At 46.4% G+C, this 24,352-nt stretch overlaps 1 protein-coding gene and 1 non-coding gene across 9 annotated transcripts in view; both read right to left on the reverse strand.

Annotated features, from left to right (window-relative positions):
* The window catches only part of LOC108715250 (cytoskeleton-associated protein 5-A-like), a 68,782-nt gene that overhangs the window by 17,527 nt on the left and 26,903 nt on the right, over nucleotides 1-24,352 (reverse strand). For 6 of the 8 annotated variants that reach the window (XM_018260252.2, XM_041560966.1, XM_041560969.1 and 3 more), the window contains exons 10-29: nucleotides 21,198-21,287; nucleotides 20,954-21,118; nucleotides 20,093-20,221; nucleotides 19,541-19,726; nucleotides 19,353-19,457; nucleotides 19,138-19,248; nucleotides 18,971-19,063; nucleotides 18,662-18,847; nucleotides 18,183-18,277; nucleotides 17,783-17,840; nucleotides 17,548-17,673; nucleotides 17,336-17,475; nucleotides 4,779-4,953; nucleotides 3,829-3,942; nucleotides 3,582-3,710; nucleotides 3,280-3,474; nucleotides 2,255-2,402; nucleotides 2,084-2,169; nucleotides 1,149-1,235; nucleotides 407-532 (exon numbers count right to left, since the gene is read on the reverse strand). In XM_018260252.2, coding sequence (XP_018115741.1) covers nucleotides 407-532; nucleotides 1,149-1,235; nucleotides 2,084-2,169; nucleotides 2,255-2,402; nucleotides 3,280-3,474; nucleotides 3,582-3,710; nucleotides 3,829-3,942; nucleotides 4,779-4,953; nucleotides 17,336-17,475; nucleotides 17,548-17,673; nucleotides 17,783-17,840; nucleotides 18,183-18,277; nucleotides 18,662-18,847; nucleotides 18,971-19,063; nucleotides 19,138-19,248; nucleotides 19,353-19,457; nucleotides 19,541-19,726; nucleotides 20,093-20,221; nucleotides 20,954-21,118; nucleotides 21,198-21,287 — 2,544 coding nt within the window. The remainder of the gene's footprint in view (nucleotides 1-406; nucleotides 533-1,148; nucleotides 1,236-2,083; nucleotides 2,170-2,254; nucleotides 2,403-3,279; nucleotides 3,475-3,581; nucleotides 3,711-3,828; nucleotides 3,943-4,778; nucleotides 4,954-17,335; nucleotides 17,476-17,547; nucleotides 17,674-17,782; nucleotides 17,841-18,182; nucleotides 18,278-18,661; nucleotides 18,848-18,970; nucleotides 19,064-19,137; nucleotides 19,249-19,352; nucleotides 19,458-19,540; nucleotides 19,727-20,092; nucleotides 20,222-20,953; nucleotides 21,119-21,197; nucleotides 21,288-24,352) is intronic. The other 2 variants (XM_018260253.2, XM_041560971.1) reach the window with 1 other exon arrangement.
* LOC121393461 lies at nucleotides 813-922 on the reverse strand. The gene has a single exon (XR_005961081.1). It is a non-coding gene; the product is annotated as a small nucleolar RNA SNORD67 (small nucleolar RNA).

Raw genomic sequence — 24,352 nt, forward strand, 5'->3', positions numbered from 1 at the left:
ATTGAATAAAAAAAATCAGTTCTCTTTTAAAATAGGATTTCAGGGCAGAAGTCTGCTGGAACTGCACTATTAACTGATGCATTTTGAAAACGTGTTTTCCCATGACAGTATCCCTTTAATGAGTCTGTGCAAACACCCCTCCTCCACCGGTGACTATGTTGATCTGTGAGCCAAACCATCCAGTTGGATCTTTCCCAGCACTTCAAGTGGACAAATAACCATTCATTTGGCAGATCAGATGAGACCAGTGCATGCCTGGCTTTAAAACAAGAGACCATACAATTTGTACAGGTCCCTGATGGTCGAGTGCACCAATAACAATGCAGAGAGAGAGTGTGAGTGTGTGTGTGTGTGTGTGTGTGTGTGTTGGGCTCCACAAACTGTTGCTACGGCAGAGATCACTTACCTTCAGTGTCTTCTCCTCCTTCACCCTCTGCTCCTTCCCATTTGGAACAATTATGTAGATTGGCCCAGACCTGTCTTCTTCCTCCTTCATATTTGGCTTGCTTGGAGCTTTCTTTCCAGGCAGGGTCTTGGGTAAAGCAAAAAGAACCAAGTGTCTTCCAACAATTCTACAGTCAATGTTATTAGGGTCAATACACACCCCTGTGTACATGAAGCCAATATATGTTGCTTGCAATAGAGATTTTACATGACAATACTTTTGATTGCTACCCTATAAAGCAACTCAGAGAGGGTTTAATTGTTTATTTTTACTTTTTTTCTTCTTTTTTTAAATACAAGACCTATTCGAGTCATGTTGAACAAAGGTGTATCTTGCCCTGGACTGCAGGCTACAAGTGAAAGCAGAAATGGAGTCAGATGGCCCCTGTGCACATGGTTCTGTCACCAGTCTGGGTCTGTTGGGTTTGGCAGTACACAGCACCGCCTCGCCCCCTCGGTGCAACTCATCATACTCCAAAAGTTTCTAGAATAAAGAATTACAATATAAGAAGTTCACGTGTCCCCTCAGTTCAGTGTTGGGGGTAGCAGAGAGAAGTCCCCTATTACACAGAAAGGTGCTCAATGCAAACCAGACATTGCTGAAGACTTCCAAACATCTGGTGAGGTTCTACACCTGAGAGTGCATAGTGGACCCAGTGTAAAAGAGGTTCAGCCCAAAGACAGTGCTAAGCAATAACTAGTACCTGTTTAGCCGATTTGGCTTTGGTCAGGCTGGTGTTAGCTTTGGATGGAGTCAAACTAGTATTACCTTCAGATGAGACTGACTGGGTCTACAGAGAAAGGACCCAGGTTTGTTAAAAACCACAAAACGGAGAAGATTGGGGAAATAGAACACAGCAGATTTTAATAGTATTTTTTAACTATCAGGGGATCCCATTTCAAGCCCCACTATTTAATAAACAATTTTAAAATTACTAGTGCAATGTACTAAATGTGATCAAGAACCATACAGAGCAAGGGAACCACTACTGGGTCTATACTATCAAATTCCAGATGACTGCAATGGTATAGGAGTAGACAGACAGAAAGCCAGCGCAGCATACGGGACAGATTAAGGGGGTAGTTTGTCCTGTTCTTAAAGGGGTGGTTCACCTTTAAATTAACTTTTAGTACGTTATAGAATGGCCAATCCTTGGCAACTTTTCAATTGGTCATTTTCATTTTTTTTTTATATATAGTTTAGTTATTTGCCTTTTTTTGGATTCTTCTCAGATTGCAAATGGGGGTTACTGACCTCATCTAAAAACAAATGCTCTGTAAAGCTATAAATGTATGGTTATTGCTACTTTTTATTACTCATCTTTCTATTCTGGCCTCTCTTATTCATAGTCCAGTCGTATGCAAAGTAGTGCACGGTTGCTAGGCTAATTTGGACCATAGCAATCAGATTGCTAAAATTGCAAACTGGAATAAAACGATAACTCCAGAAATTGTAAAAACTTGTCTCCGAATATCACTCTCTACATCACACTAAAAGTTAAAGTTGAACTTTTCTTCTCCTCTTTCAATATCCATTTTAATGGTTCAAATTTCATTAAGTGAAATATAAAGGGAATCCTGGATTCGGACATCCCCAGCACAAATCAATGCCAAGTGCTACTGGATAAGGGTGTCATACCTTTGCTTTGGATGCTGGGGCTCCTGGCTTGGTTTTCTTAGGATCTGGTTTATAATCGGATGTAGAGGATCCAGAGTCAGAAACAGCTGTTGAAGAGGAAGTGGACCATTAGGCTGCAAAAACTGCCATCAAATCTGCATTGATTACCCTGCTAAAGCGAGTTCTACTTACCAGCTGGTGGCGGCGGAGCTGGGGCTGATGCCTGTACAACTGCAGGTGGCTGCTTGGAAGAAGTTTTGCCAGCTGGACCTGCAGGTTTGGCTGGCATGCTGGCCTTTGCCTTCTCAAGTAAGGCTACAACCTGATCCTTGGATGCTGGCTAAAGGAAAGGAGAAAAGGCCATAATTTGGTGCTTGAAACAATACCAGAATGTGTGAATCATTGCACGTGAAAATGATAAAGCTGAACTCACTAACTTCTAAAGAATCCAAACACCAGCACTCGAATAGTTGCCAGAACAAAAGGAGATCCCGAAGGCAGACAGCCAAGTTGCATGTTTCAATTTAATAAACAGGCAAAAATCAAACTAACTCTTTCAAGGGAGTCAGTCACATTAATAACACATATTGGACTTCTGCTTAAAGGACAAAGAAATCATTTTGCCCCTCGGTTTAAAACCCCTTTGCTACACTAATCGCTAAGTTTAAATTCCTGAAAAACATCTCAGTCACTTACAGCATGCTGATTTGTGACAGTCTCTTCCATTCCTTTCCATGCTGTCGGGATTTATTTGCGGACATCCACAAGATAGCGTCTGTGCTGTTTGTGCACATGTGCAATCATAACCCAACCTCTTTCCTGCACAGTAATTTGAATTGGTGTGTTGCCATAGCAACCAGACACTACTTTTGCTATTGGCTGCTGGTGGACACTAGGGCGGTTAATGCTGCCCCTCAATCCATTCCGCTTGCCTGGGACACACTACTGTGCAAAATCACAGGTCTTGGTCTTGTCTGAAACTGCAGCTTCATGTGAGATTCAGAATAGACAAGTGTGCGCTTTTTTTCTTTGTGGGCTTTCCTTGTCCTTTAATGGGCGAAAAACATTTATTTAGGTGTGGCCTAATCAAGCACGCACACAACGGTTGGGGGTAACAGTAGCTACAGCCAAAAGGAACATTTTACTTTGCCATCAGCAGACCAGATTGAATTGCAGAATACAAAAGCACATGTAGGGGCAACTGTCGTGTTACCCACCTTTAGCTTAGAAGTAGCCTTTGACATCTTCTCAAACCCAATATGCATCATGAACATTGGCAAAGCCTCCTGCGACTTCTTGCGCACATCCCCATTGCGATCTTCCAGGCAGTTGTACAGATAAGGGACACACAGCTGCAAGTCGGTGGGCACAGTTCGCAGGGTAGGCAGCTTTTCTGCCAGCCACCCCAAGAGCTGGTAAAGAAAAGAAAAATGTTTAGTCAAAGCATTGAATACTTGTTCCCCAGGGTAATTTATAGTGTAAAAAACAGTTCAGCAAAAGGTAGCATGGAGAGTCTTACCTCTTGTCGCAGGAAAGGATTTTCTTTTTTCAGCTCCTCGGATAGATCTTCCCCCTCCAGCCACTCCTTCATTCCAGTTTGCTCCACCCAGGAGTTGAGTGTTCCCAAAGCTGCTGCTCTTACATTTGCCTACATGGGGTACAAAAGACGTTAAGCACTGGGGCTATGTTAAAACTGTACAAACAAATGCATCTCAACTGAAATAGGAAACATTATGTGGCAGCCTGTCTGTGTAAACAGTGCTCACCTTGCTATCACCCAGGACAGTTATTATTGGCATTCCAAGGTTCTTAACATGCTGCTTGATGTTGGGCCCCATGGCAGTAGAGAGCTGCTGCAGGATGGTCAAAGTTTGCTGAACCTTCATTAAAAAAAAAAAAAAAAAAAAAGTCAATCTGCAACCTTTTATTAGAGGAAAGCATTTTTGGGATTTTACTCGACTGCATATGCACGAGTCAGACTGCACTAACGATGCCTGGACTGTAAACCGGTGATGCTGCTCTACATTTTCTCCATGACCATGCATTTTAACCCTCTGCTGAATCAAGCTATGACTGTGTAATTAAAAGACAACTAAAGCTTAACCAAAGAAGTAGCTAGAAATGTTGTACATTATGTTTTGGGCTTCTGTACCCGCCCAAGGCAACCACAGTCCTTTAGCAGCAAAGATCTGTTTCTCCAAAGATGCCCCACTAGCTCCCAATCTTTTCTTCTGATTCACTGCACATGCTCTGTGCTGGTCACTTACTGAGCTTAGGGACCCACTCACAATATACAGTACACATAGAATAGAAATGTCACAATATAATACTAATCGGTAATTAATACAGATAATTTCGACATGGCAGCACAGAAACCAGTGCAATTAGCATCAGAATTTAATAATCATCCCTGTAGCATCGGCTTATATTACAGACAAACCTCATTTTCTGCTTGATAATTAGTGACGACCCCTAAGCTTAGCTTCTCAACAGCTGCTCAGAGCCCACTGATTGTCACAGACAATTTCCAAGATGGTGACCCCCTGTGACAAGTTTGAAGTCCTGGATCATTGCTGCTATTGACAAGCTGAAACTTTAGGCTGGTGAAAAAAGTTCATATATAAAATATGCCATTTTTACAGTGGTGGGCTTTGAGGCCCACCTCACTAACAGTTATGCGAAGTATAACCCAAAAAAGAACCCTACATGTGCGTACCAGGATTTTGTTTGAATCGTTCAGACGGCCCTTCAAAGCACTTGGTAGCTCTCCAATGTTAGGCTGGATAAATTTGGCCTCATTAACGATGGCAGAAACTTCATCTAGACCCTCCTTGCGGATCTTCCAGTTTTTCTCTGCAATTTTAGTTACCAGGTCTGATGTAATTTTGTCACTGAAAGAAAACCAATTCCTAGGTGTTACATAATGCCTCCACACTTCCCCACATCTTAAAAGCATTTAAAATACCTGGCCAATTCATTGGTATGACTAATGGCACTGAGAATTCAGTATAAACACATGTTAAAGGGATTACCCATTACCTGGCTAATTCATTGGCATGTCTCGAACAGCACTGCCAAAGGAACCTAGGAGGCCTTGATCAGCGATAGTGCCTACGGCAGTTAGCAGGTTGGCAGTTTGTCAATGTAAGTATGGCCTCACAGGTAGGAGCTCCCCAGTGAAGCTGCCCATGTCAGTGACAAATACTAATAATGATCAATAATTATATAGCTTATAACAACATTTTTTATACTCACCGTTAAAATTATTTCTCTGTGATCAATAGGGGAACACAGGGATCATTGGGGTTAAGCTACACCCTCCAGGAGGCAGGACACTTACTACTAAATGATTTCTGCTTAGATAATCTGCTTTGGTGTTTAACACTCCCGGGATGTGGATGGCATATCGTTTCACTCTGTTGATTTCCGCCCAACTCAGAATTTGTTGCTCTTCCATCAGTGCAGCTTTGCTGCGAGTACCTCCCTGGTGGTTTATGCACGCCACTGCGGTGGCATTGTCGCTTTGCAGTAGTTCTGTCCATTTGACTAGGGCCAGCCTTACCGCTCGTAACTCTAGGATGTTTATTGGGAGCCTGACTCCCCTGGAGACCACAGCCCTTGGGCTGAGAGGTTGTCCGTGTCGCCTTGGGGGACACAGGAACAGTGGGGACATACCAAAGCAGTCCCTTCAATTAGGGTGGGAAGGACAGGCTTAAGTGGAATTTTCTACCGCAGCCTGAAGAACCTTCCTTCAGAAGCGTGTGTCAGAGGTCGCAAAGGTGTCAAAATGGTAACATTTTGCAAAGGAATGGATCGAAGTCCATGTCGCCGCCTTACACAGCTGTTCTGCAGAGGCTTGGTTCCGGATGGCCCAGGAAGTGCTCATCCCTCTTGTAGAATGTGCCTTGATGCCAAGGGGAGGCTTCTTGCCCTGTGCTGTGTAAGCTCCATCTTGAATTTGTGTGGAAGGATAAATTTGTTCAACTCCTTGAGGTCCAGAAGTGGTCGGAACGACCCATCTTTCTTGGGTACTATGAAAAGTTTGGAGTAGTAGCCCTTGAATCTTTCTCCGGATGGTACGGGAATTATCACCACTGTTTGAAGCAATTTGGAAATGACGGATTGGAATGCGCTTTTTCTTGTTCGCTCCTGAGGGAGTCTGGACATGAAGAAGTGTCGGGGCGGCATAGAGGAAAACTCCAGGTGATACCCGTGAGACACTATGCCGTGTACCCAAGGGTCCTCGGTGAGGGAGAGCCAAGAATTTGAGAAATGTCGCAGTCTCCTTCCTATGTCCCCTTGGCCCGAGGAGGGACCGTCATGCTGATGTGGTTTTGTCTGTGGGCTTGGTAAAGGGCTTTTGGGCCTGCCAGGTGGTTCTGGACTTGCCGCTCCAGCGACCTCTTCCTGAAGTCTATTGTCGAGGCGGAGATGCTCTTGAAGTTTTGTTCTGGTGGCTGCGAAAAAACTTCCCTCTGCGAAAGGAAGAGCGTATTTGAGGTTGAGGCACGAGTGTGCTCTTGCCCCCAGTCGCTTGGCTTATGATCTTATCTAGATCTGGTCCAAAAAGAGTAGTTTTCCCTTGAATGGAATGGATGTAAGGGACTTTTTAGAGGACATGTCCACCGACCATAACTTGAGCCATAGAGACCGTCGATCAGCAACCGTGAGTGCAGATGTTCGGCTAATTACTTGCACTGTATCGAAGGAAGCTTCACAAATATAGTCGTTAGCTTCTTTGATCTGAGAAGCCCACAACGAAAGCTTGTTGCGTGGAGCTCTGGCTTGAATGGCCTCCTAGAACGAGTCTGACCGTGATTGAATAGCCTTGCTGACCCAAGCTGTGGCAAGTGCTGGCCGAAGTGTGGTGCCAGAAGCTGAAAAGGCTGAACGCAGTAGACCCTCCATCTTTTTGTCCATGGTGTCCTTGAAGGACGATGCATCTGGAACTGGTAGGGCAGTATTCTTGGAAAGTCTAGATAATGGTGCGTCTACTGAAGGAGATGTCCATCATTCAGCAGTTTTGGTGTTCAAAGGATAGTTACATAGTAACATAGTAAGTAAGGTTGAAAAAAGACATATGTCCATCGAGTTCAAACTTTTTTTTTTTTTTTTTTTTTTTATTAACTACCCATCTGCCAGTTGATCCAGAGGAAGGCAAAAAACCCATCTGAAGCCTCTCCAATTTGCCTTAGAGGGGGAAAAATGCCTTCCTGACTCCAAAATGGCAATCGGACTAGTCCCTAGATGAACTTGGACCATGAGCTATTTCCCATAACCCTTGCTAAAAAGCTATCCAATTCCTTTTTAAAGCTATCTAATGTATCAGCCTGTACAACTGATTCAGGGAGAGAATTCCTCATCTTCACAGCTCTCAAAAAAACCCCTTCCAAATATTTAGGCAGAACCTCTCTACTGGTAAATAAAGCATTAGAGAGATTATTATATGATCCCCTTATATATTTATACATAGTGATCATATCACCCCTTAAGCGCCTCTTCTCCAGCGTGAACATCCCCAATTTGGCCAATCTTTCCTCATAGCTAAGATTTTCAATACCTTTTACCAGCTTAGTTGCCCTTCTCTGTCCCCTCTCTAATACAATAATGTCCTGTTTGAGTGATGGAGACCAAAACTGTACGGCATATTCTAGATGGGGCCTTACAAGTGCTCTATACAGTGGAAGAATGACCCCCTCCTCCCTTGACTCTATGCCCCTTTTAATACAGCTCAAGACCTTATTTGCCCTTGATGCTGCCGACTGGCATTGCTTGCTACAGCGAAGTTTATCATCTACAAGGACTCCAAGGTCCTTTTCCATAATGGATTTGCCTAGTGCAGTCCCATTAAGGGTATACGTGGCCTGGATATTTTTACATCCCAGGTGCATGACTTTACATTTATCAACATTGAATCTCATTTGCCACTTAGCTGCCCAGATTGCCAGTTTGTCAAGATCATGTTGCAAGGATGCCACATCCTGGATGGAATTAATTGGGCTGGATAATTTTGTGTCATCTGCAAACACTGATACATTACTTACAATACCCTCCCCTAAGTCATTAATGAACAAGTTAAATAAAAGTGGACCCAATACTGAGCCCTGGGGGACCCCACTAAGAACCTTACTCCAAGTAGAGAATGTCCCATTAACAACCACCCTCTGTACCCGATCCTGTAGCCAGTTTCCTATCCACGTGCAGACGCCTTCATTAAGCCCAACAGACCTTAGTTTAGAAAGCAGTCGTTTGTGGGGCACAGTATCAAACGCTTTGGCAAAATCCAAATAGATCACATCTACTGCCCCCCCCATTGTTCAGAATCTTACTTACCACATCATAAAATGCAATCAAATTCGTCTGACATGACCTATCCTTCATAAAGCCATGCTGATTGTTGCTCATAATGCCATTCATTAGGACAAAATTTTGAATGTGATCCCTTAACAAGCCTTCAAATAATTTGCCTACCACAGATGTCAAGCTTACTGCCCTATAATTGCCAGGCTGAGATCGTAATCCCTTTTTAAATATTGGAATAACATTAGCTTTTCTCCAATCCATAGGCACCATACCAGATGACGTGAATCTGAGAAAATCAGAAATAAGGGCTGGTCTAAAACTAAATTCTCTTAGAACCCGGGGGTGTATGCCATCAGGCCCTGGAGCCTTGTTTACATTAATTTGTATTAAAGCTTTTTGAATCATATCCTGAGTCAGCCACGGACTAGATTGAGCTGAACCATTCGTGCAGTTATTAAGTGAGCCTGGGAACCCAGACTCCTCTATTGTATACACTGAAGAAAAGAACTGATTTAACACATTTGCCTTATCTGTATGTGTTACAACCATACTGGTACCATTATTTAATGGAGCAACACTCTCAACCTGCATCTTTTTACTATTAATATATTTAAAAAACTTTTTAGGGTTAGTTTTCACCTTTGATGTTCTTTAGGAAACATCTGTTTGAAAACGTCTTTCTGGCTTATCCCATTGTTGCTGAATTATCTGGTCTAACTGAGAATGAGATGGAAAAACTGGAGACACCTTGTTGTGTCTCTTGAATAGTGATGTAGGTTTTTCAGAGGAATTTTCGGGTTCCTGTAGATGAAGTGTGGTGAGCACTGAATTAATTAGAGCGTCTACAGATTCGGAGGAATGAGTGAGAGCTGTCATCCTCCTGGTCGCTCTGAGATAACGCTCCTTCAGAGAGCACTGGGTCAGGCAGGAAGGGAGAAGTGTCATGATAGTTATCATCGCTCTCATCCTCTTAGGGGGAGAGGGGGTGCCCTCCGTTTGTGTGTTCTGGTCTTAGGGTTCTCGAGGTGAGATAGAAGCTTATCTAAGGATTGAGCCAATTTTGGAATTCCAGTGGCCAACTGTGATGCCCACTGAGTAATGTCATGGGGATCAGGGGAGGATCTGTGTTAGAAGCCACTGAGCGTCATTACCCCCTCAGACATGGTAAAGAAATACCTGTATCACAGGTTTCACAGTCAGCACCCTTCACCTCCAAATTACTTTAATCTGATGCACGTCCAACGGTATCCATCTTAAATCCGTTCAATCAGACCACATTAGTTATAGATGGCAAAAGTCAATGGTTTCTTTTCTTAAAATGCCTTTATTAGGACTAGGGCTCTGACCCCAAACAATTGGTAACGTTTCAGACCACACGGTCTTTTCTCAAGCCTCGTGGCATTTTAAGAAAAGAAATACTTGATCAGAAAGCGGTCTCTATGACAGTTAATGCAGCCAAACTATACAGCTTCTCTGTATGCAGTGGGGAGTAGAGAAGGTAGGCGAGCTGTAAGGGGTTAATGGTCCGCCTGCAGTGGCACTTGCAACCCCGCTGTGTCAGTTGAAGCTCTGTAGAAGCTTGACTGCCAGTTCTCGATCCTCCCTGGTCTTTTGCTCCGATCTGGCTTTCAGAAGTAGATCGTCCATACAAGGAATTACTGAAATTCCTTGCAGACATAAGGCTGCCCCTGAAACTGCCATTAGTTTTGTGAACACTCTGGCTTGTTCCATGCTGGTGATGCACTCCAAGAAGGCACTTGCCTTGCTGGATTCTGAGGGTACACTGGACATGATTAATCTTTTGGGGGGCTTGGCTGAAAAATCTAAGCGGTATCCCTCGGATATGATCTCTTTTACCAACGCATCCGAACAGTGGCTGTTCCAGACCTCCCGGAATCGAAGCAACCTGCCCCCAATATGCTCCCCGAATCTGGAGGGGGTGGGCTGTCAGGCCGACGTAGGCTTGTCTGTAGTGGGCTTGTTATTGGGACGTTCCAGTGTGTGCGACTTTTGTCATTTGTTTTGGCTCAAAAACGTGAACGCTGTGGTGAATGGTTTCTTTGTGTGCAACGGCCACTTGAGCCACGAAAAAATTTCCCGCGTCTGGCGGATGTATTAGCTCTGGTCTTGGCTTGTGGAAGAAACGTGCTTTTTCCTCCGGTGGACTGGGAAATAATCTTTTCGAGCTCCTCCCCAAAAAGGCCTTTGAAAGAAAAATTTGTGATGCATCAGCTGGAGCGGGTGCTATTCCCTGCCCCTCTAAGCAAGACCTGCAAAGTTGCTCCCCTTGTCCTTCGGGCAGCATAATTTGGCATGTAGTGCAAGCAAAAACGTAGCCTGCGCTGTACTGGCAGCCACCCCCCCCCACTGGTCTACCTTCTGCCATGTGCTTGCAGAAGGAGAGAGTGAGGGGTGGCCACAGGAGCTTTCAGCCGGAAAGGCTCTAGTCAGGACTCCTATCTCTGCTCCCGTGCGCTGGAGCGGTGCTGTGAGCTGTTGTGCCGCAAGATGAAGAAAAGATGGCCGCCGAAACGCAGAAGTGCGCTACGTTCCACTGCGGTGTGCACTAAGTCTACCCCTCTCCTGCTTTTGAATGCCGCCTTGTAAGCGCCGATGCGATAAGAGAAAAAGGAGGCTGTCCAGGTAACAAAAGACTCTGTGTTGTGAAGAGTCGGGGGGAGAAAACAGGATTTTTTGATACTCACCGTTAAATCCTTTTCTCTGTAGTCGATAGGGGGACACAGGGACTCTTGGGGTTTAAGCTCCACCCTCCAGGAGGCAGGACACTATTAATAAAATTAAAATTAAGGGGGCGTGCCCATATAGTGGCTTAACCCCACATGCTGTAGCATTCCTTCAGTTGGTACCAAAGAGACTGCTGAAAGATAAACTGTATCAATACTCAACTAGCAAACCAGTAAATCAGGAAAACGTTTCCATAAGACCAAGTGGTCAACATTTCGCTCAGGGTTGGGAAGCCCTGTGTCCCCCTATCGACGACAGAGAAAAGGATTTAACGGTGAGTATCAAAAAATCCTGTTTTCTCTGTCGTCTAAAGGGGGACACAGGGACTCTTGGGGACTTAAAGCAGCCCCAGACAGCAGGGTGGGAGCGAATACAGAAAAGGCAAAGACACGTTACTGTACCACAGTGTGTAGTACTTTGCGGCCAAAAACGGCTTCCGCTGATGAGAACGTGTCCAGTCTGTAGAATTTAGTGAATGTATGAACCGAAGACCAGGTGGCTGCTCTGCAGATCTGGTCCAAGGAGGCCGAGTTGCGCCAAGCCCAGGAAGCACCCAAGGATCGTGTGGAGTGAGCTCGAACATTGGCAGGAGGAGTTCTGCCCTTAGCTAGGTAGGCTTGTCTGATGGTTTCTCTGATCCAACGTGCGATGGTAGTCTTGGAAGCTGACAGGCCCCTCCGAGGCCCGGACGGAATGACAAAAAGGGCTTGAGAGCGCCGATATGATTTAGAACGGTCAAGGTACCAGCGAAGTGCTCTGACCACATCCAGACTGTGAAATCTCCGTTCCTTGTCATTCTTGGGTTCCGGACAGAGAGATGGAACCACAATCTCCTGGTTGACGTGAAACGAGGACACGACCTTAGGCAGGAAGGAAGGCACAGTCCTCAGGACTGCCTTGTCCCTATGGAAAACCAGCAGAGACGGATCACAAGATAAGGCACCTATTTCCGATACCCTGCGAGCAGATGAAATGGCAACAAGGAAGGCAGTTTTCCAGGTAAGCCACTGTTCAGGGACAACACCCAGAGGTTCGAAGGGAGGGTCAAGGAGAGCCTCCAAAACGAGGTTGAGATCCCATCCAGGGACTGGTGATCGATAAGGTGGAACGATATGTTGTACTCCCTGTAGGAAGGTGCGGACTGAATCGTCGAGGGCTAGACGAGACTGGAAAAGGACAGAGAGGGCAGATACTTGGACCTTCAAGGAACTGAGCTTCAGACCGAGTCGAAAACCTCGCTGTAGAAAGGATAAGATCCTGGGAATATTGCAATCATGGAAGGAAAACTTTGATTCCTCGCACCAGTTCCAGTAGCTGCGCCAGACCCTGTGGTAGGCTTTAGAAGACGTAGCTTTGCGTGACTTCAGCATAGTGGCAATCACATCGTCCGCTATACCCTTACGTCTCCAGATGGCCGCCTCAACAGCCATCCCGTCAAAGCGAACAGTCCCGGATTGTGGTGAAATATGGGACCCTGCTGGAGAAGATTGCTCCTGGGAGGGAAGCGAACTGGTTGAGCTATGGACATGTCCTGAAGATCCGTAAACCACGTTCTCCTGGGCCAATACGGAGCTATCACTATGACCGTCGCACAGGATTGCTTGATTTTCTTCAGAACCCGAGGAAGCATTGGAAACGGAGGGAAGACATAAGCCAGGTTGAAACTCCAGACTTGTGTCATGGCGTCCACCCCCAGCGCCGTCGGATCCCGAAAACGGGCGTAAAAGGCTGGAACTTTGCGGTTGGCTCTGGATGCCATGAGGTCGACTTGAGGACGTCCCCACCTTTTCACTAGGTCTGTGAACACCGCGGGATGAAGTTCCCATTCTCCCGGATCCAGCTGGTTCCGACTGAGAAAGTCTGCTTGCGTGTTGTCCACTCCCGGAATGTGTATGGCAGATATCCTGACTGAGCTGAGCTCTGCCCAGGCTAGGATTTGTACCACCTCCGCTAGGGAGGCTTTGCTGCGGGTACCTCCTTGTCTGTTGATGTAAGCGACGGTTGTGGAGTTGTCGCTTTGGACGCGGACAGACTTTGTTTGGAGTAGGGGAGACCAATGTCTTAGGGCAAGCTTGACTGCCCGAAGCTCCAGGACGTTGATGTGTAGCCTCGTTTCTGTGGGAGACCAACGGCCTTGTACCGACGAGTTGTTCCACGTGGCGCCCCACCCGAGGAGACTTGCGTCTGTCGTTATCACGGTCCAGTCCGGAGTTGCCCAGGACTGGCCCGTCGTCAGATTGTGGTGGTTCAGCCACCAGAGGAGTGACTCCCGTGTTGTCTGCTGTAGAAGAATCCGTTGGGACAGGGGACCCCCTTTCCATCCCGACAGAACGTTGGCCTGTAGAGGTCTCAAATGGATTTGAGCAAAGGGAACCGCTTCGATGGACGAGACCATCAGACCGAGTACCTTCATTGCGAGGTGGACTGTGGGGTGCCGGTCTTGAAGGAGGAGATTGACTTGCGCTCTGATCTTCCTCTGCTTGTCCAGGGGCAGCGAGACACGTTGAGTCAGTGTATCGAATTGGAGACCCAGGAATAGCATTTGGTGACTGGGTGTCATGCTGGATTTGTTCCAGTTGATGGTCCACCCGAAGCTCTGAAGCAGCGATATCGCTTGATGCATGTCCCTTCTGCTCTTCTCTAGTGTTGGAGCCTTCAGGAGAAGGTCGTCCAGGTAAGGTGTGATCGATATTCCGTGGAGTCGTAGGGTTGCTGCCGTCACTGACATGAGTTTGGTGAACACTCTGGGGGCAGAGGAGAGGCCGAATGGGAGTGCCACAAATTGGTAATGGAGATTTCGGAATGCGAATCTGAGAAAACGATGGTGAGGAGGCCAGATTGGAACGTGGAGATACGCGTCCTTGATGTCGAGGGACATCATCAGTTGACCTGGTTCCATTCCTCGGATGACTGACCTGAGAGTTTCCATTTTGAACCGGACTGACCGTATGTGTTTGTTGAGGAATTTCAGGTCCAATACTGGTCGGAAGGACCCGTCCTTCTTTGGAACCAGGAACAGATTGGAGTAAAATCCGCAAAAATGTTTCTGACGGGGGAACTGGAATGATCACTCCATTCTGTTCCATGCTCGTAATGCAGTCCAAGAAGGCTCGGCCCTTGGCTGGGTTGGAGGGGACTCTGGACATGAGAAATTTTCGGGGAGGAAGAGAAGCGAAGTCCAGGTGGTAGCCCTCGGAAACGATTTCGGTTACCCAAGCGTCTGACGAGTATCGTATCCACACCTCCCGGAATCTCAGCAATCGTCCCCCTAGCGGTTGCAGTGACCCTGGAGGGGGTGACCCGTCATCCTGAAGTGGCCTTGTCGGCTGGAGACTTGTTGTGGAATTTGTTGTTCTTCCACGATGGCCGTCCCTTGTCGTTTGGTTTAGAGCGAAACTGAGAACGTTGGGGAGGACTGTGCCGTCTGGAAAAACGTCCAGTGTGGCCGCGAAAGGACCGACCGCGCCTGGAGGAAGTCGTGGGTCTTGACTTGCTTTGGGGGAGGAAGGTGCTCTTCCCTCCCGTGGCCTGTGAGATTATCTTTTCGAGCTCCTCACCAAAAAGTCGCTGTCCCTTGAAGGGTAGTGAGGTAAGGGACTTCTTGGAACTGACATCCGCAGACCAGTTCTTCAGCCAGAGCGTTCTGCGTGCTGCGACGGAGAGCGCTGATGTGCGGGCAGTAATCTGTGCTGTATCCAGGGAAGCGTCGCACAAGTAAGCTGCTGCCTCCGCGAGGGACTGTGCGGAAGGCAGGATGTCAGCTCTGGGGATGCCATCTTGAATATCAGCAACGAGGGATTCTGCCCATGCCTGAATGGCTCTCGCTACCCAGGCTGAGGCGAGAGCTGGACGAAGGGTTGAGCCAGCGGATGAGTAGACTGCCCTGAGGAAACCTTCCAGACGTCTGTCAGATGGGTCCTTGAAGGCTGCGGCGTCCGTGAGTGGTAACGCTGTGGATTTAGATAATCTCGAAACTGGTGCGTCCACAGTTGGAGGCAGTGACCATTTCTCTACCAAGTCCTTGGGGAATGGATAGGATTTCGAAAATTTCCGAGTAGCTTGGAACTTGCGCTCCGGCGAATTCCATTCCTCTTGTATTATGTTAAGGAGTTGGTCATGCGAAGGAAAACATGCAGAAGCTTTGTGTTTTCTTTTAAACAGGTTAGAAGATGAAGCCTGTTGTTCAGGTGTCTGTGTGATTTTTAGCACGTCCATCACCCCCTTGATAATGCCCTCTACGTCGTGAGGGAGTTCCTTGCTTTTGGAATCTTCCGCATTATCCTCCTCTGCTTCTGAGGAAGCATCAGAAGGTGGGAGTTCCCCCTCTGAATGAGAAAAATCCTCTCCAGCTGACGAGACGTCAGAGGGGGTATGGGTGTCGGTGTCACCCCTGGAGCTGGGAAGCCTTTTACGCTTTCCACTGGCTTTGTGACCTAGTTTTGGCTAGGGCTTTGCCCAAATTGGTGGCAATGGAAGGAAGGCCCTGCAGGGATGCCAGGGATTGGGAAAGTTGAATGGCCCATAGGGGGGCAGGGGGTTCTGAGGAAGTGCCCGCTACCCCATCCATTGCATCCAAATCCTGTGCGGTTTCCCCAGATTCAGGGACCGTTGGGATGGACCCCTGGGTGGGCGCTGGACCCTGCCCCTTTGAACAAGATCTGCAGAGCGGGTCAGCCTGGCCCCCAGGGATTTTTAGGTGGCAGTTTTTGCAGGTAAAGTAAGTCACCTGTGCTGCTGGTGCTCTCCCCCCAGCCCTGGGGAAAAGTCCCCCTGACTTACCTTCTGCCATGTGAACAGTGGCTGAGGTACCTGCTGAAGTAATGGCCGTCAGGAATGTGCTTTGTAAAAGGGTGCCTAGAGGTAACCCAAGACTGCTGCCTGAAGGTAGAAGCCTAATCCCCAAGAGCAAGTGGCTCCCGTGGCTCCGGGTCAGGAGGAGGAGGGCTGCTGGCAGAGTGGAAGCAGGAGAGGAGGATACAGTAAGCGGCAGCTTACTGTGACTGCGGGAAGTGGCGGGAGGAAGTTCCGCGCCTTCTGAAGCCTCCTCTACGCTTCGCGCCGAAAAAAACAAAATGGCGCCTGGAACGCATCAGCGCGATGCGTTCCACTGCGCGCAGGAGAAAGGCGCGCGACTTCACCAACAGCCTGCCTGTGTGGGAGACCGTCGGAGGGAGCAGCGAATACATCGCTTAGTGCAGCTAGGTCTGGGCTGGGGTGAGGGGGGGGGGGAGAGCACGCCAGAACACGAGTAGAATATTATATCATACTCACTGCTGGCTCTTCACCGGTCAGAACATCTGCTGGCCCCAGTGGGTTGCAGGGATTTTTCTGTGCAGGTCGGTTATAGCCTAGAGGGCTAGAATATGACCCCGGTGAGAGATCCCTCGAGGGGGGGGTACACTCAAGGGACAGGCAGTCCTGCCCTGGTGACACCCCATAGATATGCTTCTGTCTTGAAGCTGGTATCCATCCTCCTTGAAGCAGGACACTTTTAAAACTGAAGGAATGCTACAGCATGTGGGGTTAAGCCACTATATGGGCACGCCCCCTTAATTTTAATTTTATTAATAGTGTCCTGCCTCCTGGAGGGTGGAGCTTAAACCCCAAGAGTCCCTGTGTCCCCCTTTAGACGACAGAGAAAGTGTAATTAAGTGCACGTCGCTATAGCCTAGAGAGGAAGCCCAAGGCAGAGGAACATGCAGTGGGCATTAGGAAGGACCAGGTGAGGAGAGCTGCCAACCAAGGGAGCAAGGTGAGTTGTTATGCTTAATAGCAGTTACTCACCTCGTGCACAAAGGCCAGACCATCTGCCCTTGACTAACTTCACAGGAATGTCTGGGTGGTCGTTATAGCCGGATAGGCTAGAGAATGACCCCGGTACTGCTATTAGTCAGGTATAAGCTACTAGGTTGTAGACAATTCCTGCTTGTAAGTAGAATTAGTTATCAGTCACGACCTGACAGATATCTGCTGGAGTCCAACCTCCTGGTAGCAGGACACTTAAAAAACTAAATTGTATAAGGTCAGAGTGTGGGGTTAAGCCAGATAGGCACGCCCACAAATGTAGTAGTAAGTGCCCTGCCTCCTGGAGGGTGGAGCTTAACCCAATGGTCGCTGTGTCCCCCTATGAGGACAGATAAATTTGTTTAACAAGCAGAAATGCCTTGATGGTTTTTAAGAGAGTCACAGGCAATTGATACAGTTTATACAATGATGTTTGCTCACCTGATATCAGTTCTTGGCAGAAGGTCCATGACATCAGCAGGGGCATCCTCATCTTGCTCCTCCCCTTCTTCAGCCCCATCCCCCCCAGAGCCTTGCTTTGAAGTGCCTCTTGTTGGTGCTGGAGGAGTCTGCCTTTTCATCTAAACACAAGTAAGGGTTAGCAGATAAGAATAGTAGCATGTTACACACACACCAGCATTACAGTAGCATACCTTCTCAAACTCTGCGTCAATTTGTGAAAGCAGCGCAGGCTTTTCTTCCTCAAAGAACATACGCAGTGGAGCACCCATGTACAGATACATTACGCCAAGCAAAGAGACAGCAGACGTCCTAATGGCCTGTAGAAACGTACAACAGAATTAGGAGACTGTACAGGTGATAAGACTGCAAGATATGTAGATATGTAAAAAAAAAAACAAAACAAAAAAAAAAAAACACAACACTCACCGGATTTGTTGCTGCAAGTGCCGTTTTCACGCTGGTAATAAAGGCCTTGACATTAATCCTGCAAAAATACGGACATAATGAAAAAAAAAAAAAAAAGAAAAGAAAAAAATGGGCAAGACATGATTCTGGGAAGACTTACTAAAACCTCCCTTAACACATCATGCTTAGCAAGACCAATGTTGGGCTATAAGGTTTAGGAAGAATTGTTTACAATGTAAACGTATACACCTTATAAAAGGGGGTAGGTCAATGTTCTAGTCCACCAACTGGTTACATGCGGACAGAATACAAACCCAAGATCAAACTCACTGCAAGCAGTCACAATTTATGTTTACTGATCGAATAACCATTGAAATGGAAGTAATCGGCAACAGCATGGCACGCTTATTCCGACACTCACCCTGTAAAACCAAATTCTTTGATGGCATTGGAGAGCCAGTTTAAGGTCTCTGACTGGTTCTTCGGGTTTTTCTGTGCAAAAGCCAACGAGACAACCTACAAATCAAGCAAAAAGAATGCCTGCTTGAAACCAATACAGAACCAGGCACAAAAACAAACATCTTTATTTAGATCAAAGTGTACTAAATACTCTGTAAACAGGGCCCTTAAGAGGATACATTCAGCCTTAAATTGTGTTCACAGGAGCCATCTTTGATTATTGGGTCATGCTTTGAGCATCAGGGACACTGCACATGCTAAGAGTGCTCTAGCCTGTTAAGAATCTGAAAACCATGGCAGAAAAGTAGGTTCATCCAACAGAAAAGTTGATGCTATGGGCTTGATTGTGAAATGCCCCAGGTATGATGAACAGATTTACTTACTCAATGGACACAGATCAGAGGCAGTTTTTTTTTTTGGAAAATCGATTTCTAGAGTTACCTGCTCAGCAGTCCAAGGTAAATTACAAGCCTCTGCAATGCCACTAAGTGCTTCCTTGGCATTCCCGCCACATTTAACATCACCCACTTTGTCCACCAGCCCATCCAAGACCACATAGGCAGAAGTCTTGGAAAAGTTTCCTTTCTGAGCAATCAACGCCACGATATGCAGCTTCATCTGCATGACCTACAGCAAAAGGCACAGAAATTAAAGTATATAAAATGGAATTCGCAATTTTAGTAAAACAAACAAATATTCTTATTTTATCATTGAGGCTTGTCAAAACAACAATCCTGTAAACATACATACCTGAAAGTTTGTTTCCTTGAATCCAGGTTTCTTGGCCAACATCTTTACAAGTGCTTGACAGGGTATGTCATTTCTCTCCATAGACTCTACAGCCTGGATGAAAGAAATCAAGTTAGAAACAAACTATTTAAGTCTTGTAAAGATCAAGAACAAAGGCTTTAGGTTACCTTCTGGAACTCCTCCATGCTGGCAAGTCTCTCCTTCCAGTTACTGCTATCCAGCTGCTGCATGCAGGAGGCAGGGAGAACGGCAGCTGCCTTTTCTTCACAAGCCTCTGGCTACAATTCAGACATAATGGGGTCATTATTTCTCTGCTGGCAGTGGACTTATGCTATTAAAAAATAAAGAAAGTCAACCATTTACACCAGCCAGGCACACTTACTGAGAGCTCCTGCTCAATAATCTCTTTATTTTCCACTGCCTTTTTGCCCTTTGCAGTTGCTCCTGAGGATGCAGGCGCTTTGGCTTTCTTGACAGGTCCTCCTGGCTGTAAGACAATAATCAGATGTAGCCCATTGCTGCACAAAACTAGCAAGTCCCATACATAAAAATGTACTATTCAAAGAGTACCTTGGCAGCAGGAGCCTTTTTGGGAGCTGCAGCCGCTTTCCCTGCATCCTTCTCCGCTGCTGCTCCCTGATTTGGCACTGGTTTCCCAGGAGCTGCAGCTGGTGCTTTGGTTTCCTTCTTCTCTCCAGCCGCAGCACCTCCCTTCTTACCACTGGCCAACTCCACCTTATCGGCACATTCCTTAATCTGTGGAATCAAAATAATATACAGATCAAATATTAGTGGAATGAGGCACAACAAGCATACTTATTGCCTAAAGCAGCACACAAAGTAAAAAAGTTACTGAAATTTATACCACACAAGTATCAAGTGTGAGACCTTTTCTAAGAAAAGTTTTTAAATTTTAACACTCCCAGTTGAATCCAGAGGATTAAATATCAAATGCACAGTTTGCTTTGGGTCCTCTTACTGATAACCACCAACAAGTTTTACTTAGGTTGCTGTTAAAAGAATGCTATGAGTTACTAGACTTGAAAGTAAAGGCTGTACCTATTCCCCTACCAAATTAATTTTCCTTCAGTAGAATTTTGCCCTAATGGCACATACACTTACCCTGTCAAGCTTCAGTTTATCCACCTCTGCAAGAAAAGGGTTGACTGACTTTTCTCCAACCACCTTCAGCGCAGTGCCAAGAGCCTCAAAAGCAGCATCTCTCACCTCTGGGGCAGAGTCATTGATTTGCTGTTAGAGGGGGAAAAAAAAAAAAAAAAAAGGGTGGAATGAGCCAAGGCAAGTGTGACGATCACTTTTCAACATTATACGCACAGGAAAATCCATAAACCGACTGAAGCCAGAAAATAAAAAAATAAAAAAGTTTTTTTTTTTCTTTATCCACCCGCTTAATTTCTGTAGATAAGAAAAGCTTAGAATAGACTAAAAGGGCTATTCGGTGATGTGAATATTCGCGCCAAGTGTTAAAGCTCTACTCTAATCAAAAATTTGCACCCGTGATATAATTTACCAGCAAGGGGAACATTGCATTACTAATCGGCTGAATCTGATAATCCCATTACCTGAAGTATAGCTAGTATAGGTAAATCTAAAAACAACTGGACTTGCCGAATAATCAATGAAGACGTTTCATTACTCATCCGAGCAGCTTCTTCAATTCAACTGACTGGGGTGGGAAGTTCTCGGCATATAAACTCTTTCACTAATCCAATCACAATGGCACATTGTAACCCTTCAAAGAGTGACATCTGAAGAGTTACTTTGAAGAGTTACAATGTGCCATTGTAATTGGGGAAGAGTTTATATGCCGAGAATTTCCCACCCCAGTCAGTTGAACTGAAGAAGCTGCTCAGATGAGTAGTGAAACGTCTTCATTGATTTCTTAGCAAGTCCAGTTTTTAAATTTACCTATACTAGATATATCATGACCTGGATGAATGAAAATATTCATAGTCATATTACCTTAAGTAGCGCAGCACAGAAGGGTTTTAATAAGCTTTTGGGCAGAGTGGAGGGAGTGCACTGACGGAAGCTTCTTGCTAAGAAAAGGGATGCCTGTTGCTTTATTGCTGGGTTCTTGTTGTCCATAACAGCCAAGATATCTTCACTGACGTTTTGCAATGTAGTCTGGAGAAGAAAAAATTTAAGGCAAATGCCATGCCAAAAAGGGCTTTTGAATCAAAGCGATGGTGTGGTGATTACTCACAGTTAGAAAGACTGCATCTATGGCTTCTTGAAGGGCCTGGACCACCTGAGGCTTCTTTTCTTTAAACTTTTCCAATATAGTTGGCACAACCTGAAGTAATAACAAAGATAATTGGTTACCCCCAAGAGTACATACACTTAACTTAAAGAATAAGATCTTTAGAAAAGATGAATATGGTGGTGCAAGATTGGTTGAAACGGAAAGGAAACCTAGAAGGTTATGCATTATGTGACGTCTTGGTGTCACAAGAAGTCCCAGCAGGAGAGACTAGGGGGCAAATTCACTAAGCGCCGAACGCTAGCGTTAATTTTCTAGCGTTTGTCATTTTCGTTACTGCGCAAATTCACTAACGAACGCTGGCGTAGTTTCGCTAGTGTTACCTCGCACCCTTACGCCAGGCGAATTTTCGCTAGCGACATAACTACGCAAATTCACTACCTTGCGCAGTGTACTGAACACTACCTTTTACGCTTGACTTTCTTCGCCACCTCAGACCTGGCGAAGCGCAATAGAGTAGATAGGGATTGTTTCAAAAAAGTTAATTTTTTTTCTAAGTCCCAAAAAACGCTGGCGTGTTTTCTACATGATGGGTGATAGGCTGAAAAAGATCTAAAAATTTTTTGGGGCTCCCCTCCTTCCCCCCTACATTTCCTGACTCATGGCAACTTACCTAGACAGTGGGCACATGTGTAGGGCAAAAACATTTTTATTTGCCGATTTGAAGGTTTTCTAGGCATTTGTAGTGCTGATATGTATTCCTCCATTGAAATTTGAATTTTGCGCCGTATGCAAATTAGCCTTCGCTAGCGCAACTTCGCTTTACATAGCGAATCAACGCTAGCGCAACTTCGCAACCTTACGCTACCCCTGAGCGCAACTTCGGATTTTAGTGAATTTGTGGAGCATTGACGAAACTATGCCTGGCGAAGTGCGGCGAAGTTGTGCCTGGCGCAACTTCGCATCTTAGTGAATTTGCCCCTAGGTATTTGCATCAAAAGACCATCATGCAGAGAAGGGATTTCAGGTGGGGCCATATATTTATTACCCTCATAAGATTACAGGCCAACCTTGCACCAGTGAACTGAAACATAGTAGTGCAGTACCCCAGAGACTATATTTTAGAGAGACACTGCCCACAGGAATCACTCATGGTTTATCCAGCAGAGTTAACATGAAAGCTCTCAAGACTTCAGTCCACAGTGGTGTCTGGAAGGTGAACAACCCCTTTAATGAAAATCCAAGGTCAGCTCAGCGGGGCCAAAAAAGAGCAATGTATCCATTTAAAACAGTTTACAGAGCTGATGTAGAGGCTTAAAAGTGAAACTTAGTAAGTGGAAAAGTAATTACAAAGTTTTTCTGGTGAACTATCTAAAAACAATTGAACTTCAAAAAAAAAGTGTTTGGAAGATGAACAACCATATATATATATTTCTCTGTTGTCTCAAGGGGGACACAGGGACTATGGGGTTAAGCTCCACCCTCCAGGAGGCAGGACACTTATGTAAATGAAAAAGGGGCGTGCCAGGTACTGTGGCTTAACCCCACACTAGAGTAAATCCAATCAGTTTTTAAGTGTCCTGCTTCCAAGGAGGATGGACGACTCCAAGCTCCAAGTTGAATTGGGGTAGAACCACTAGCAGGGCTACCTGTTTTGTTGCGTCGAACCCCCTTCGTGGGATATGCCCACCAGAGTCAGTCCATGGCCTTCTGGCTACACAAGACTCACATAGGCATGCCTGCACTCCGTGGAGGGAGAGCAGAGGGCCTAGGGTGCGGCGAAAAATGTGAGTAGATTTTATCATCTATTCTCCAAGTGGTTGCTCTCCCCCCCAGGGCTACTCCTTCCCTACAGCCCTGAATGCCTGTGCAGTAGCGACTCCGTGGGGCTAACCTTCCCCTGCCTCTCCCCTTCTCCGACCAGCGGCCCCTTAATGTGCGCACTTCTTTCTTCCACCTGGGGTTTGTGCAGACTCGGAAACCTCTCAGCGCCGTTGCGCGCCTCCTCTGGAACGCATCCAGCAGCGTGTGTTGGAGGAGGCGGGCCTTGCGTTCCAAGCCTCCCTGCACAGCCGCTGGTTCGCGTGGTTTCTCTGCATGGCTCTATGTGCGGCTCTTCATTACTGCAGCGCCTCAGCCTCTGTTCCTTCGCGCACGGGCGGCCTTAGGAGCTTTTTATCTTGTTTCCAGGGGCATTATCAGGCACCATTTGAGTACCACCTACGGTCAATCCTTCAGCTGGTACCATAGTCACTGCTTATGGCAGAAGGTAAGTCAGGGGGACTATTCCCCAGGGCGGGGGGGGGGGGAGCACCAGCATCTGCAGCCCAAATTACCTATTTTGCCTGCAAGCATTGCCAACTAAAGATTCCAGGGGGTCAAGGTGAGCCCCTCTGCAGATCTTGTGCCAAGGGGGACCCCGCTGTGCCAGTACCAGGAGGCACTACTACCTCCAATGCTGCCCTATCTAGTCCTCCTTCTGGAGAAGACACTCCACAAGCCAGCATGGCCGGCCCTTCAGACCCTCCTGCTCCCCTATGGGCCCTTCAGCTTTCACAATCACTGGCCTCTCTTCAAAATCTACCCTCTATTGCAGATAATTTGGGCAGGGCCCTGGCCAGACTAGATCAGCGGCCCAGTGGAAAACGCAAAAGACTTGAGTTATCCAAATCGCATTCAGGGGCCCATACCCCCTCTGATGGATCCCTTCCTGGAGGGGACTCCTCTCACTCAGAAGGCGAACTTCCCCTTTCCGAAGTATCATCTGAGGATGAGGACTTACAGGAAGACGAAGCTAAGGGCCATGATGTTCAACATGACATAGAACATATCATTAAGGGCGTCACGGAGGTCCTAAAGATCTCTCAGTCTCAAGATCCACGGTCTCAAACTTCCGGGCTATTTAAGAGAAAACATAAATCTTCTCTCTGTTTTCCTTCACATGAACAACTCCTAGATATTATACAAGAGGAGTGGAATTATCCTGAAAGAAAATTTCAAGCCACTCGAAAATTCTCCAAGTCCTATCCCTTTTCCAAAGAATTGGTGGATAAGTGGTCACTGCCTCCCACAGTAGATGCTCCAGTTTCCAGATTGTCTAAATCTACTACACTACCTGTCACAGATGCAGCAGCATTCAAGGATTCCTCTGATCGACA

The sequence above is a fragment of the Xenopus laevis genome, chromosome 4S, assembly GCF_017654675.1.
Source record: "Xenopus laevis strain J_2021 chromosome 4S, Xenopus_laevis_v10.1, whole genome shotgun sequence".
In the NCBI taxonomy this organism is placed as follows: domain Eukaryota; kingdom Metazoa; phylum Chordata; class Amphibia; order Anura; family Pipidae; genus Xenopus; species Xenopus laevis.